The sequence below is a fragment of the Zea mays genome, chromosome 4 (genome assembly GCF_902167145.1).
Source record: "Zea mays cultivar B73 chromosome 4, Zm-B73-REFERENCE-NAM-5.0, whole genome shotgun sequence".
In the NCBI taxonomy this organism is placed as follows: domain Eukaryota; kingdom Viridiplantae; phylum Streptophyta; class Magnoliopsida; order Poales; family Poaceae; genus Zea; species Zea mays.
In genome coordinates this window covers 88087146-88100038 of record NC_050099.1, presented here as the reverse complement: position 1 = coordinate 88100038, position 12893 = coordinate 88087146, and the positions used below count along the sequence as shown (strand labels likewise).

The 12893-nt window shown below is 50.7% G+C and overlaps 1 protein-coding gene across 1 annotated transcript; it reads right to left on the bottom strand.

Annotated features, from left to right (window-relative positions):
• Positions 1 to 1205, bottom strand: LOC100502391 (uncharacterized). Its single transcript, NM_001196869.1, is given in 1 exon segment — positions 1 to 1205. A coding segment is annotated over 1 exon segment (522 nt). The 5' UTR covers positions 526 to 1205; the 3' UTR covers positions 1 to 3.
• Between the last annotated feature and the right edge of the window lie 11688 nt (positions 1206 to 12893).

Below are 12893 nucleotides of genomic sequence, written 5' to 3'. Positions count from 1 at the left end.
TCTTCACCATGCCGAACGGCAGGCGCGCAACAGTTCCTCCTCAGCACGCTCCAGTTCTTCTCCCTCCGTGCTCAGCTTTTCTTGGGCGTACTTCCCTGCTCGTCGTGCTTGGCTGCCGCCCCTGCAGTGGTCGACCTCGCCTGGTCGTTTCAGCATCGTGCAGCCATGAAGCTCTGCCCTCGCCAAGCTCCTCTGGTTATACCTTGGCCTCCAGCTCGCCAGACCGCGGTCGTCCTTGCTCCTCGGCTGGCCGCGCACAGCTTTCGCTATCCATAGCCGCCGTCGAAGCTCCCATGGCGCCGTTCTTCCCTGAAGCTCCCCTGCACCGCGTCTCTCTCTCTCTGGTCTCCTTCCAGCCGTGAAGTTCCCTGCGCGCCTGCGCCATGCCGATCTCCCAGCGTCGCGCGCTGCGGCGCTCCAGCCATGGCCGCCAAGCTCCCCTCCAGTTTTCCCCCGCGTTTTGCCCTCTGCTCGCTCGCGCCTTTGTCGAGCTCGGTCCCCTTCAGCAGTGCTCGCTCTGGCCATGGAATCCACCCACGTGCCGTTCCGTGGAAGTCCCAGCTCGGTTCTGTCTTCAGCCGGCGTTTCTCCCTAATGCGCGCTCAGCCTTGTCGTTCCTCTGCGCGCAAATTCTCTGTTGGCCACGCGCGAAGCTCTCTATTCGCCGCCGATTTCGCCATTGAATTTTCAAGCTCACCAACGCTCCAGCTCATTGTTATCGCCAAGTCCTTCCCCAGTCCGCGTCATAAAATTCACTCGGACACGATCTCGTCGTCGTTCCGCGCGTCAGTAAAAAAATCCCAAGAATCGGGTGAAGACGAAGCTAGCAGCGCGATATTCCCTAAGCGCTCGACAAATTGCTTGGATCGGAAAATCGCTACCGATCTCGTGGATTCGTGTCAGCTGTGGAAACGGTAAGCTGATAAATTATTTAGAATAGTTCGATCGATGAGTAAATTAATGTGCTAGTGTGATGCTCATTAAGGTGCTCCATAAATTGCGTAAGTCACGAAACTCTCGTCGACTTCGCAGTTCTTGCGATTATCGAGCCAGGTTCAGTTATAGAGAGTTATTTCGCTATTCCGGCCAATTAGCGAAATTAGTGTACCGAATAGAATTTTGGTAGGCATGTGTGATGTTAAAATATTTTCATCACTTATAAAGATGTAGTATAATTTATAAGGTAAGTGATTAGTTCAGAATTTAATTAATTAACTGATAAGTTGTGATTAGGCTAATTATGTTTAAAGTGTATGATTGGTTTGCAATGTTTGTGTTAGGTTTGTTTAATTTAGAGAAGCGTAATTATTGCGCTTAGTCATATGTCGATAACTATTATTATCGTATAAAATTGTACAACGTCTCACCGCTAGATGTTTTAATCCGCTATCGCGTAACACTATTTAGGTTTGTAATATTTCCGTCGATATGCATTCATGTGCATAATGCATTCCATTCAGGTACGTTAATTAATCGCTCGATGCGGAAGACAACCCAAGTCGACCCCAAGCGCAGGCTAATCCGCAGGATGATGCTGATGGACAAACCTGAAAATGGTCGCCAAGTGGACGTCGTCTAACAACACTAACCTAGTGTTACCCAGGCAAGCCCCGGTGCATGCAACCCCTTCCTTGTGTTTTAAATAATTTTCGCACACTTTAAGTCTAGTGAAATGTGCATTAGGTTTATAGGAGTTGCTTGGAAACCCTTTGATGCATTGCCTTCCTTGATATCCATACCTTTATAGATACTTCTGGTGAAGTATCAAAATATGATTTACAAAAATGCTTAGCCCTGCTTAGATCTTGTGGTTAGAGGTTGTCTTTTGCAATACTGCCTAGCTCAGGGGTTATCCTGAGGAAGGATGGCTTCTACCTGCAAGAATATATTTTCATTGGGAGCATGGTGGGATCTTACTGCAAAGTTCCCTGTGATGCTCTTTTCATCCTAAGGAACACAAACAATCCTAAGGATGGAAGTACTTAAATCGGGACTTGGGTTAGGAACAGGTGATGTTCTACCCAGGTTGATTAAGGATTGGATGCGTATGTTGGCCTGCTGACCGAGGACCCTTTAACTGGTCACATGCCTCGTCATGGGTAAGCTTTGCCTCGGGTAGACTAAGGCCAGAATAAGATAACACGGAATGGGCGTGGAGCGGTGGCGAGAGTAGCGTGTACCCTCCGTGGCAAGAGGCTGGACGGTGGTGTATCTGTGCTCTCGGTTCGCGTGAACCTGATCTGGTCTTAAGAACCCCGGTGGCGAGTTGACATATGCAAGGGTTAAGTGCTACATATGTCGTGTGATTGGAGATCCTCAGCTGAGTATAATCGATTCGGATCGTCGTACCTTCGCGGTTATGAAGACTTGGTCACTGACCTGCAACCTAAGTCAGGATGTGAACATTATGAATAAAAATGATGTTGTATTGATGAGATGGTGAAAGTAGACCATATGCAAATAGAGTCTATTAATACTTAATCTGGCATTAAAATATTGAAAGTAAGGACTCACTTTAGTAAGCTATTTCTGCAAAAGTATCTAAGTTGATTTTTGCTAAAGCCTCTCCTTGATTCCCAAATCCAGCATACCCTTGAGAGTCTTTTCCTTAGTCGGGTAAGACTTGCTGAGTAATTCCATACTCAGGGTTTTATTCCCTGTTGTTTTTCAGGTTTTAACTTTGTGCTGTTGTTGATGGTGTTAAGTGCCGGTGGGCTCGGCCTTCTTATAAGTCTAAGTAACTCTTCTATACTTCTTAATGAGGATGGTCACTTGAGCTAGCATATATTTCAAACTTATACTTTTGTAATCACTCCGATCATGTACAAAGTAAAATTTTTGTAACCTGTAAAATTTGGTAATAAGATTTCCGCTGCAAAAATGTTGTGTGTGTGATTTGTGTTACTTAATCTCGCGGTTCTGGTTGTAAGTGGTTTATCCGATGTCCTTGGGCAATCGGACGGATCCTGTTAAGTTATCTGGTGCACATGCATAGCTGTCTGAGGTCTTTGAGACAAGGACAGGTGCATGTGGGCCCAATAACTTGGGAGGTTCTGCCACAGTTGCCGTCCATATCCTTCAATCTATATGAACCGGGTCTTGACGAAGATACTACCAAAAAAGGTCCCTCCCATTTCAACTGCAACTTGCCCACTGTATCTGGGTTAGGCACTCTCCGAAGCACCAAATGTCCTGGCTCAATATTCTTTAGCCGAACCTTTCTATCACGCCATTTGATTGTTTTGGCTTGATATTTATTGATGTTCTCCACAGCTTGAAGCCTGATCCCTTCTATAGCATCTTTTTCCACAGAATGATCAGCTTCAGGATCTGATTCTGCCGAAGCTACTACTCTTATTGATCCAGTTTTAGCTTCTTCCGGGGTTATTGCTTCGTCACCAAACAATAATTTGAATGGAGTAAAGCCTGTTGACCTTGATGTTGTTGTGTTGTGGCTCCATACCACTTTGATTAATTGATCTGGCCACTTTCCCCTGGGTTGATTGAAGATTAACTTCATTATTCCTGTCATTATGATGCCATTAGCTCTTTCAACGAGTCCATTTGACTCCGGATGCCTGACTGATGCAAAATGGATCTTCGTGCCAATTTGATCACAAAATTCTCTGAAAGCTTCGGAGTCGAACTGTGTTCCATTATCTACAGTGATGGCCTTTGGTACTCCGAAACGACAAACAATATTCTGCCAGAAAAACTTTTGAATGGTGGCCGAAGTTATTGTGGCTAAAGGCTTTGCCTCAATCCATTTAGAAAAATATTCCACAGCCACTACAACATATCTTAAGTTTCCTTGGGCTGGTGGTAACGGACCTAACAAGTCAAGGCCCCACCTTTGCAATGGCCAGATGGGTTGTATCAGCTGAGTTAGGGACGAAGGTTGTTTTTGATCTCTTGCACATTTCTGACAACCTTCGCACTTTTGAACTAATTCCGCTGCATCCGAAGCTGCCTTCGGCCAATAAAACCCTTGACGGAAAACTTTTCCAAGTAACGGCCTAGATCCAATGTGAGATCCACAGAGGCCTGCATGTACTTCTTTCATCAATTCTATGCCTTCGGCTCTGGATAAACACTTGAGTAATGGAGCACAAACTCCATGCTTGTACAACTCCCCTTCTATCATGACGTATGGACGAGCTCTTGCCTCTATCCTCCTGTTGTAAGTTTCGTCATCTGAAAGGAAATTACCCTGAAGGTAAGAGATAATCTCAGTTCTCCAGTCTTCACTATAAACAGGAGATATATTGAGGACTGCTCTTTCAAGAAGTTCCACTGAAGGTGCTTTTATTGTTTCGAAGAACACATCCGAAGGTAAGGGCAGCCCCTGTGCTGCTGACTTAGCTAGCAAATCAGCATGCTCATTTTGTCCTCGAGGGATATTTTTGATAGAAAATCCTTCGAAGGAAGCTTCAATCCTTCGGACCGTGTCTAGATATTTTTCAAGCTTCGGATCTTTAGCCTTACAACTCTTGTCGATATGACCCGAAACAACCTGGGAATCAGTTTTAAGAATGACCCTTCTGATTTCCATTGCTTTTAACTTCCGAAGGCCCAAAAGCAGGGCTTCGTACTCAGTAATATTGTTAGTACAACTACAATCGAGTCTTGCTGCATAACAAGTTTTAACTTTGGATGGTGAGACCAACACAGCGGCTGCTCCTGCTCCGAAGGTTCCCCAAGACCCATCGCAAAACACTGTCCATACTTCGGCATCTTTATTTATTTCTTCATCCTGAGCCCCTGGCGTCCAGTCAGCAATGAAATCTGCCAACGCTTGAGACTGGATCGAAGATCTATGTACATAATCAATGCAAAATTCATTGAGCTCTGCAGCCCATTTTCCAATCCGTCCAGTAGCTTCTCTATTTCTCATAATATCCTTCAACGGTTGTGAAGAAGGAACAACAATATTGTATGCTTGAAAGTAATGCCGAAGCTTCCTGGATGCCATCAAAACAGCATATAACACCTTCTCCAATTCTGTATAGTTTTTCTTTGATATACTAAGAACTTCAGATACAAAATACACTGGGACTTGCTTCTTGACTTGGCCATCAAGCTTCTCCTGGACAAGTGCTGCACTTACCGCTGAATGCGAAGCTGCCACATATAATAACAAAGGAGCCCCTGGCGTTGGTGGAGTTAATGTTGTTAAATCTATCAAATATTGCTTCAGTTCCTCGAAGGCTTTTTGTTGGCTTGGTCCCCATTGAAAGACTTCGGCTGATTTTAGCACTTCGAAGAATGGTAAATTTCTCTCTGCTGATCTGGATATGAATCTATTGAGAGATGCCAGCCTCCCTGTCAATCTTTGGGCCCCCTTTTTTGTAGTTGGTGGCTCCATTCGAAGTATAGCTTCAATTTTACTTGGATTAGCTTCAATTCCCTTTGTTGAAATCAAGCATCCAAGAAATTTCCCCTTCTTTACTCCGAAGACACATTTTTCTGGATTCAACTTTAGACCAGCTTGTCTAAAACTGGCGAAGGTCTCCTGCAAATCAGCAATGTGATTTTCCTATTTCGTGCTTTTTACAATGATATCATCAACATAAGTTAGCACATTTCTGCCTATCTGAGACAGGAGAACCTTCGCAGTCATTCTGCTGAAACTTCCTCCAACGTTCTTGAGCCCCTCAGGCATCCGAAGGTAACAATATGTTCCACTAGGGGTTATGAAACTGGTCTTCGGCTCATCCTCCTTCTTCATCCAAATTTGATGATAGCCTGAATAACAATCGAGAAGACTCATAAGCTCTGACGAAGCTGCTGCATCAACTAAGGAGTCTATCCTTGGCAATGGGAATTTGTCCTTCGGACAGGCCTTGTTGAGATCCGTAAAATCGATACACATTCGCCATTTGCCATTGGCCTTTTTTACCATAACAGTGTTAGCTAGCCATTCTGGGTACTTTACTTCTCTGATAACTCCTGCACTGAGGAGTCTTTTGACTTCATTCCTAGCGCCTTCGGCCTTGTCATCAGACATTTTCTGAAGCCTCTGCTTTCTGGGTCTGAAAGAGGGGTCAACATTGATCGAGTGTTCAATAACATCCCTGTTAACTCCGTAAAGATCATTGGCTGACCATGCAAAAACATCTTTGTTGTTGAATAAAAACCTTATCAAGGTTTTTTCCTGTTCTTCGGATAATTGAGAGCCCAACAGTACCTTCTGCTCTGCTATGTCCTCACATAAGGGCATGGGCTTCGGCTGATCTGCTGAAGCTGCTTTCTCCCTTCTGAATTTGTACTGTTCAAAAGCTTCAGCTCCATCTATGTTATGGATTGCTTTTGAGTCAGTCCAGTTTCCCTCGGCCCTTCTGGCAGCTTCCTGACTTCCATGAATAGCAATGGGTCCTTGATCCGAAGGTATCTTCATGCAAAGGTAAGCAGGATGAAGAATTGCTTCGAAAGCATTGAGGGTGCCACGACCAATAATTGCATTGTAAGGGTATTCCATGTCAACAATATCAAACACAACTTGCTCAGTTCTGGTGTTGTTGATAAAGCCGAAGGTCACTGGCATGGTGATCTTGCCCAGTGCCACAATCTGTCTACCTCCGAAACCACAGAGAGGGTGTGTAGCATCATGAATCTTGTCTTCTGGCTCTTGCATTTGTCTGAAGGCCTTAGCAAATATAATATCAGCTGCACTGCCTGTATCAACCAAAACATTGTGGACCAGAAATCCTTTGATAACGCAAGAAATAACCATAGCATCGTTATGAGGAAAATCCTTGAGCTGAAGATCCTCTTGGGAGAAGGTGATTGGAATGTGTGACCATCTTGACTTGATGAAGGTTCCCTGCACTCCAACATGTGGTACCCTTCTCTGCGCCTCTTTCTTCTGCTTTTTGTTGGCTGGTTCTGAGCACGAACCACCTGTTATCGGGAACACCAGCTTCGGGGCCGAAGCAGTTCCAGCTTGATCGTTAATCGAAGCCATCAGCTCAAAAAGTGGAAGTGAGTTGACCGGAGGTGGGCGCCAATGTTGGGGACTTGTTCTCAAATGCTATGAATTAAGAACAAGGCAACATAAAATGTTAAATGTTAATGTCCTTCGTCCAACGAAGCATTATTCCCTTGAGGATTAATGGACCTTGGACGAAGGTTGATGACAATAGGATTACAAAGGTTAAATCTTCGTAATTGAATTTTAATAGATTGTATAAGATTACATAAAATATAGAGTATCAAAGATAAATGAATCATAAACGAACCATATTATATCTACTCATTATATTTAATCATTGAATACAGTTATACCTCTGCCTTAACAAAGATTGGTTCCCGAATAATGCGATTGCCAATACCGGAATGCGTGAACAGTAAAGGAATACTGTTCACTATTTATAGACACGGGACACAGCCTGTAAGGAATTACGATTATGCCCCTCATAAGGGATTACAACAGCGACTCAAACATTTATGGACTAAAAGGTCATTCTACTTTTATGTCGGTTTGTAATTCCGAAGCTTCATGAAGAGGAACCTTCGGTCATCACATGAGGACATCTTCAGCCGAAGCTGTTTCTTCGTACCAGACCTTCGGCGACGAAGCATAGTCCCAACAGGCGCATTAGTAAGGAGTGCCTTTAAGTTTCCGAGGGCTTCCTCGGCCTCAAGGATCCAAGTGAAGCGCTCGACCTTCCTTAAGAGGCGATACAAGGGTAATCCTTTCTCGCCAAGGTGCGAGATGAAGCGGCTCAGAGCCGCAAGGCATCCCATGACCCTTTGTACTCCTTTTAAGTCCTTGATGGGTCCCATGTTGGTGATGGCCGCGATTTTCTCCGGGTTGGCCTTGATGCCTCGCTCGGAGACGATGAACCCTAGGAGCATGCCTCGGGGGACTCCGAAGACACACTTCTCGGGATTGAGTTTTAAGCCTTTTGCGCGCAGGCGCTCGAAAGTCACTTCGAGGTCGGAGAGGAGATCGGAGGCCTTTCTTGTCTTGACAACGATGTCATCGACGTAAGCCTCGACCGTTCTGCCGATGTGCTCTCCGAACACGTGGTTCATGCACCTTTGGTAGGTTGCACCTGCATTCCTCAAGCCAAATGGCATAGTAGTATAACAATACATGCCAAAAGGTGTGATAAAAGAAGTCGCGAGCTGGTCGGACTCTTTCATCTTGATTTGGTGATAACCTGAATAGGCGTCGAGGAATGACAGGGTTTCGCACCCAGCAGTGGAGTCCACAATTTGGTCGATGCGAGGCAGAGGGTAGGGAACCTTTGGACATGTTTTGTTTAAACCAGTGTAGTCTACGCACATCCTCCATTTCCCACCTTTTTTCTTTACAAGCACAGGGTTAGCTAGCCATTCTGGATGGAATACCTCTTGGATGAACCCTGCAGCCATCAGCTTGTGGACCTCCTCGCCGATGGCCCTGTGCTTTTCTTCATCAAAGCGGCGCAAGTGTTGCTTCACGGGCCGGGCACCGGCTCGGATGTCCAGCGAGTGCTCGGCGACATCCCTCGGTGTGCCGGGCATGTCCGAGGGACTCCACGCAAACATTTTGGCGTTCGCGCGGAGAAAGTCGACGAGCACTGCTTCCTATTTGGGGTCGAGCTCGGAGCCGACCCTGACCTTCTTGCTAGCGTCGTTGCTGGGGTCGAGGGCGACGGACTTGACCGCCTTGGCCGGTTTGAAGTTGCCGGCGCGGCGCTTCGCATCAGGGGCCACCTTGGCGAGGCAATCTAGGTCGGCGATGAGGGCCTCGGACTCGGTGATGGCCTCAGCGTACTCCACGCATTCCACGTCGCACTCTTAAGCGTGGCGGTACGTGGACCCGACGGTGATGGTCCCGTTGGGGCCTGGCATCTTGAGCTTGAGGTACGTGTAGTTGGGGACAGCCATGAACTTGGCGTAGCACGGTCTTCCCAGCACCGCGTGGTAGGTTCCTCGGAACCCGACCACCTCGAAAGTGAGGGTTTCCTTTCGGAAGTTGGAGGGAGTTCCGAAGCAGATGGGCAAGTCAAGTTGCCCAAGGGACAGGACGCGCTTACCGGGGACGATCCCGTGAAAAGGCGCTGCACCGGCCTAGATCATGGACAGATCGATCCCCAAGAGCCCCAGGGTCTCGGCGTAGATGATGTTGAGGCTGCTGCCTCCATCCATGAGGACCTTGGTGAGCCTAGCGTTGCCGATGACAGGGTCGACAATGAGCGGGTACCTTCCTAGGCTTGGTACGCAGTCGGGGTGGTCGCCTTGGTCGAAGGTGATGGGCTTGTCAGACCAGTCTAGGTAGACCAGCACCGCTACCTTCACCGAGCAGACCTCCCGGCGCTCCTGCTTGCGGTGCCGAGCCGAGGCGTTCGCCACTTGCCCACCGTGGATCATGAAGCAATTGTGGACCTCTGGGAACTCCTCATCCTTGTCGCCCCCTTCTTGTTGTCGCCTTGGTCCTTGCCACCTTCTGCTGAGGGTCCAGCCGTGATGAAGTAACGCCGGAGCATGTCGCATTCCTCAAGGGTGTGCTTGACGGGACCCCTGTGATAGGGGCACGACTCCTTGAGCATCTTGTCAAACGTGTTGACTCCTCCGGGAGGCTTCTGAGGGTTCCTGTGCTCGACAGCAGCGACAAGATCCGCGTCAGCGGCGTTGCGTTTTGCTTGCGCCTTCTTCTTGGAGCCACGCTGGACAGACGCCTCGGGGGCGTCTTCCTTCAGTCTTCCCTGAGGCTGCTTGTCCTTCCGGAAGATGGCTTCGACCGCCTCCTGACCAGAGGCGAACTTGGTGGCGATGTCCATCAATTCGCTCGCCTTGGTGGGAGTCTTGCGCCCCACTTTGCTCACTAGGTCTAGGCACGTGGTGCCGGTGAGGAATGCCCCGATGACGTCCGAGTCGGTGATGTTGGGTAGCTCAGTGTGCAGCTTGGAAAACCGCCGGATGTACTCTCGCAGGGATTCCCCTGGCTGCTGGCGACAGCTTCGAAGATCCCATGAGTTCCCAGGGCGCACGTACGTACCATGGAAGTTTCCCGCGAAGGCCTTGACCAGGTCGTCCCAGTCGGAGATCTGCGCAGGAGGCAGGTGCTCCAGCCATGCCCGGGCAGCATCGGAGAGGAAGAGGAGGAGGTTGCGGATGATGAGGTTGTCGTCGTTCGTCCCTCCCAACTGGCATGCCAGTCGGTAATCCGCGAGCCACAACTCTGGCCTTGTCTCCCCTGAGTACTTGGTGATGGTAGTCGGGGGTCGGAACTGGGCCGGGAACAGCGCCCATCGTATGGCCTGGCTGAAGACTCGTGGACCTGGCGGTTCGGGCGAGGGGCTCCAATCCTCCTCACTGTTGTAGTGTCCTCCGCGCCTGGGGTGGTAGCCTCGGGGCACCCTTTCCTCGAGGCAGGCTTGACGGTCACGGCGATGTGGCTTGTTGCCGAGGCGATCCGGGGCCGCGGCGTCTCATCCCGTGTGCGCTCGGTGCGGACCGAGGCCTCCTGTATGCGTCGGGAGGGCGTTGCGTGATGCTCCGATGGGCACCCTTGCCTTCGGGAGGCAGAGCTCTTGGCTTGTCGGACTGCGACATCTTCCAGGAGATCATTGAGTTCGCCCTGGATACGCCACCCCTCGGTGGTGGATGGCTCCGGCATCGTTCGAAGCAGCATCGCTGCTGCAGCTAGATTCTGGCCGACCCCGCTGGAGGCCAGGGGCAGCTCTGCCCTGGCACCGTCAACGATACGGCGCTGGATGTCCCAGGCCCGATGATGCGCTCCTCCAGCGATTGCTCGGCCTGCCCATTCCTGCTCGATGTTTTGTCGGAGCTGCACAAGCCGCCCCGCTTCTTCGTCGAGCCTGGCCTGCATCTCGCGGAATTGCTCGAGCTGTCTGTCCTGACCCCCGGCAGGGACTGGGACCACAGCTAGCTCCCACGGGATGTCAACGCGAGACGCAGGCACAGGGGCGTTGTCATCTTCCGGCATGCCGAGGTGGTTGTCTTCGCCGTGATCCCCCTGATTGACGTGGAAACACTCGCGACTTGGGTCGTAACCCTCGTCGCCAAGGCTGTGGTCATCGTCAGAACAGCCGGAGAGGCAGTAGTCACATGCGGACATGAAGTCTCGCACAACATTGGGATCATGGAGCCCGGAGAAATCCCAACAGAAGTCAGGGTCGTACTCTTCCTCGGACCCGCGGGTCCGTAGGTCAAGACGGCCGTCAGTCGGTCCCAGGTTGACCACATATGGTACCCTGGAAGGTTAGGGTATGCCCTTGCGAAAGCGCTCACCGAAGCGGGGTCGCTTCGTGGATCGAAGCTGAATCTAAAAGGGACAGGGTGGAAAACGGATGGTACCTTTTGGTCGATGGACGGTGGTGAAGTCACGTCAGGGACGGAATGCACCGTCATCTCAGGTACGAGGCTAACGCCCAGCAGGTCCTTCGCGAGGGTGCTGGCATCATTGGTCCGCTTGGGGTTGGCACGTAGCGGGGAAGCAGTACCTGTCGTTGTCTCAGGTGCGAGGACAACACTCGAAATGTCCCCCGCAGGGGTGCCGGCGTCGTCGACTCGCTCTGGTCCGACAACCGACGAGGTGCAGCCTCCTGCCTGGCCACGGTTGCCCCGGCTCCTCCTCCTCCGGCAAGCAGGGTGGCGGGGCAAACCCGGGTGTTCCTCTTCTGCCATGGTGGGAAGTCGTCGTCGAGTTCGCCGCCGCCGAGTGAGCCTACGACCGTTGTTGCTGTCGCGCTACGAGGGGAGGAGTACCATGTCGTAGCTGCCATCGCAGGACATGAACTCGAGACTCCCGAAGCGGAGCACCGTCCCCGGCTGAAGAGGCTGCTGAAGGCTACCAATCTGGAACTCAATGGGAAAGTATTCGTAAACACGCAGCGAGCCCCTACCTGGCGTGCCAACTGTCGGCGTTTCGGACCCGCGAGGTCCGTCAACCAACCAGTGAATTTGTTGCTGCGTGCCCCTGCCCAGATGGGTTGATGCAAGATGGAACACAAGAGGGAAATGAGGCTTATGTTATCCTGCACCCGGGTCCTCGTAGTAGGGGTTACAAGCGTCGTGAGAGAGCGAGGGCAAGAGCGAGAGAGAGAGAGAGAGTCCCTGCATGCGTCCGTCTCTGCCTGTCTCGTCTGCCCCGCATCCCGCTGTCAACGTGTGTCCACATGAACGTGTCTGTGTGCCAACGTGAATCTCCACCTCTGTCTGTCAACCTCCCCCCCTAGGGAGGCCCTGGACATCCCCTTTTATAGATACAAGGAGACGCCCAGCTGTACAATGGGGTGTAGCTATGTGCTAACGTGGCTGGCAGAGGAGCGCCTTGAGCCCTATACACGAGGTAACGTGGCTGCCGGAGAAGTGCCTTGAGCCCTGTAGAAGCATAGCTGGCGGTGTGGCATGGATCTTGCTGACGTTTGCTTGCTTCCGTAGGGGGTTTGAGAGCAGCCAACGTCATGGGCGCACGCGGGGAACCATCATTACCTATTGCCGGAGTAACCTTAGATGGGACACCGGTCTTGTTCCTTCAGAGCCTGAGGCAACTAGCTAGGAGTAGGGTAATGATGCGTCCCCTGTAGCGTAGTCGGTCCGAGGCTGAGGTCGGGGAAGGCGGAGACTTCTCCTGAGGCCGAGGCCAAGGTCGGGCGAGGATGTGACTCCTCCCGAGGCCGAGGCTGAGGCCGAGGCCTAGGGTCGGGCGAGGCGGAGACCTTCTCCCGGGGCCGAGGCTGAGGCCGAGGCCTGAGGTCGGGCAAGGCGGAGACCTTCTCCCGGGGCCGAGGCTGAGGCCGAGGCCTGAGGTCGGGCGAGGCGGAGCTCCTTGTTGCGCCCGAGGCCGAACTTGTGGAAGATCGTGACTCAGTTTTACCCTCGTGGTTGGCACAACAGTCGAAATGGGGTGAATAGCGCTGTTTTCCTGTTAGATCGGT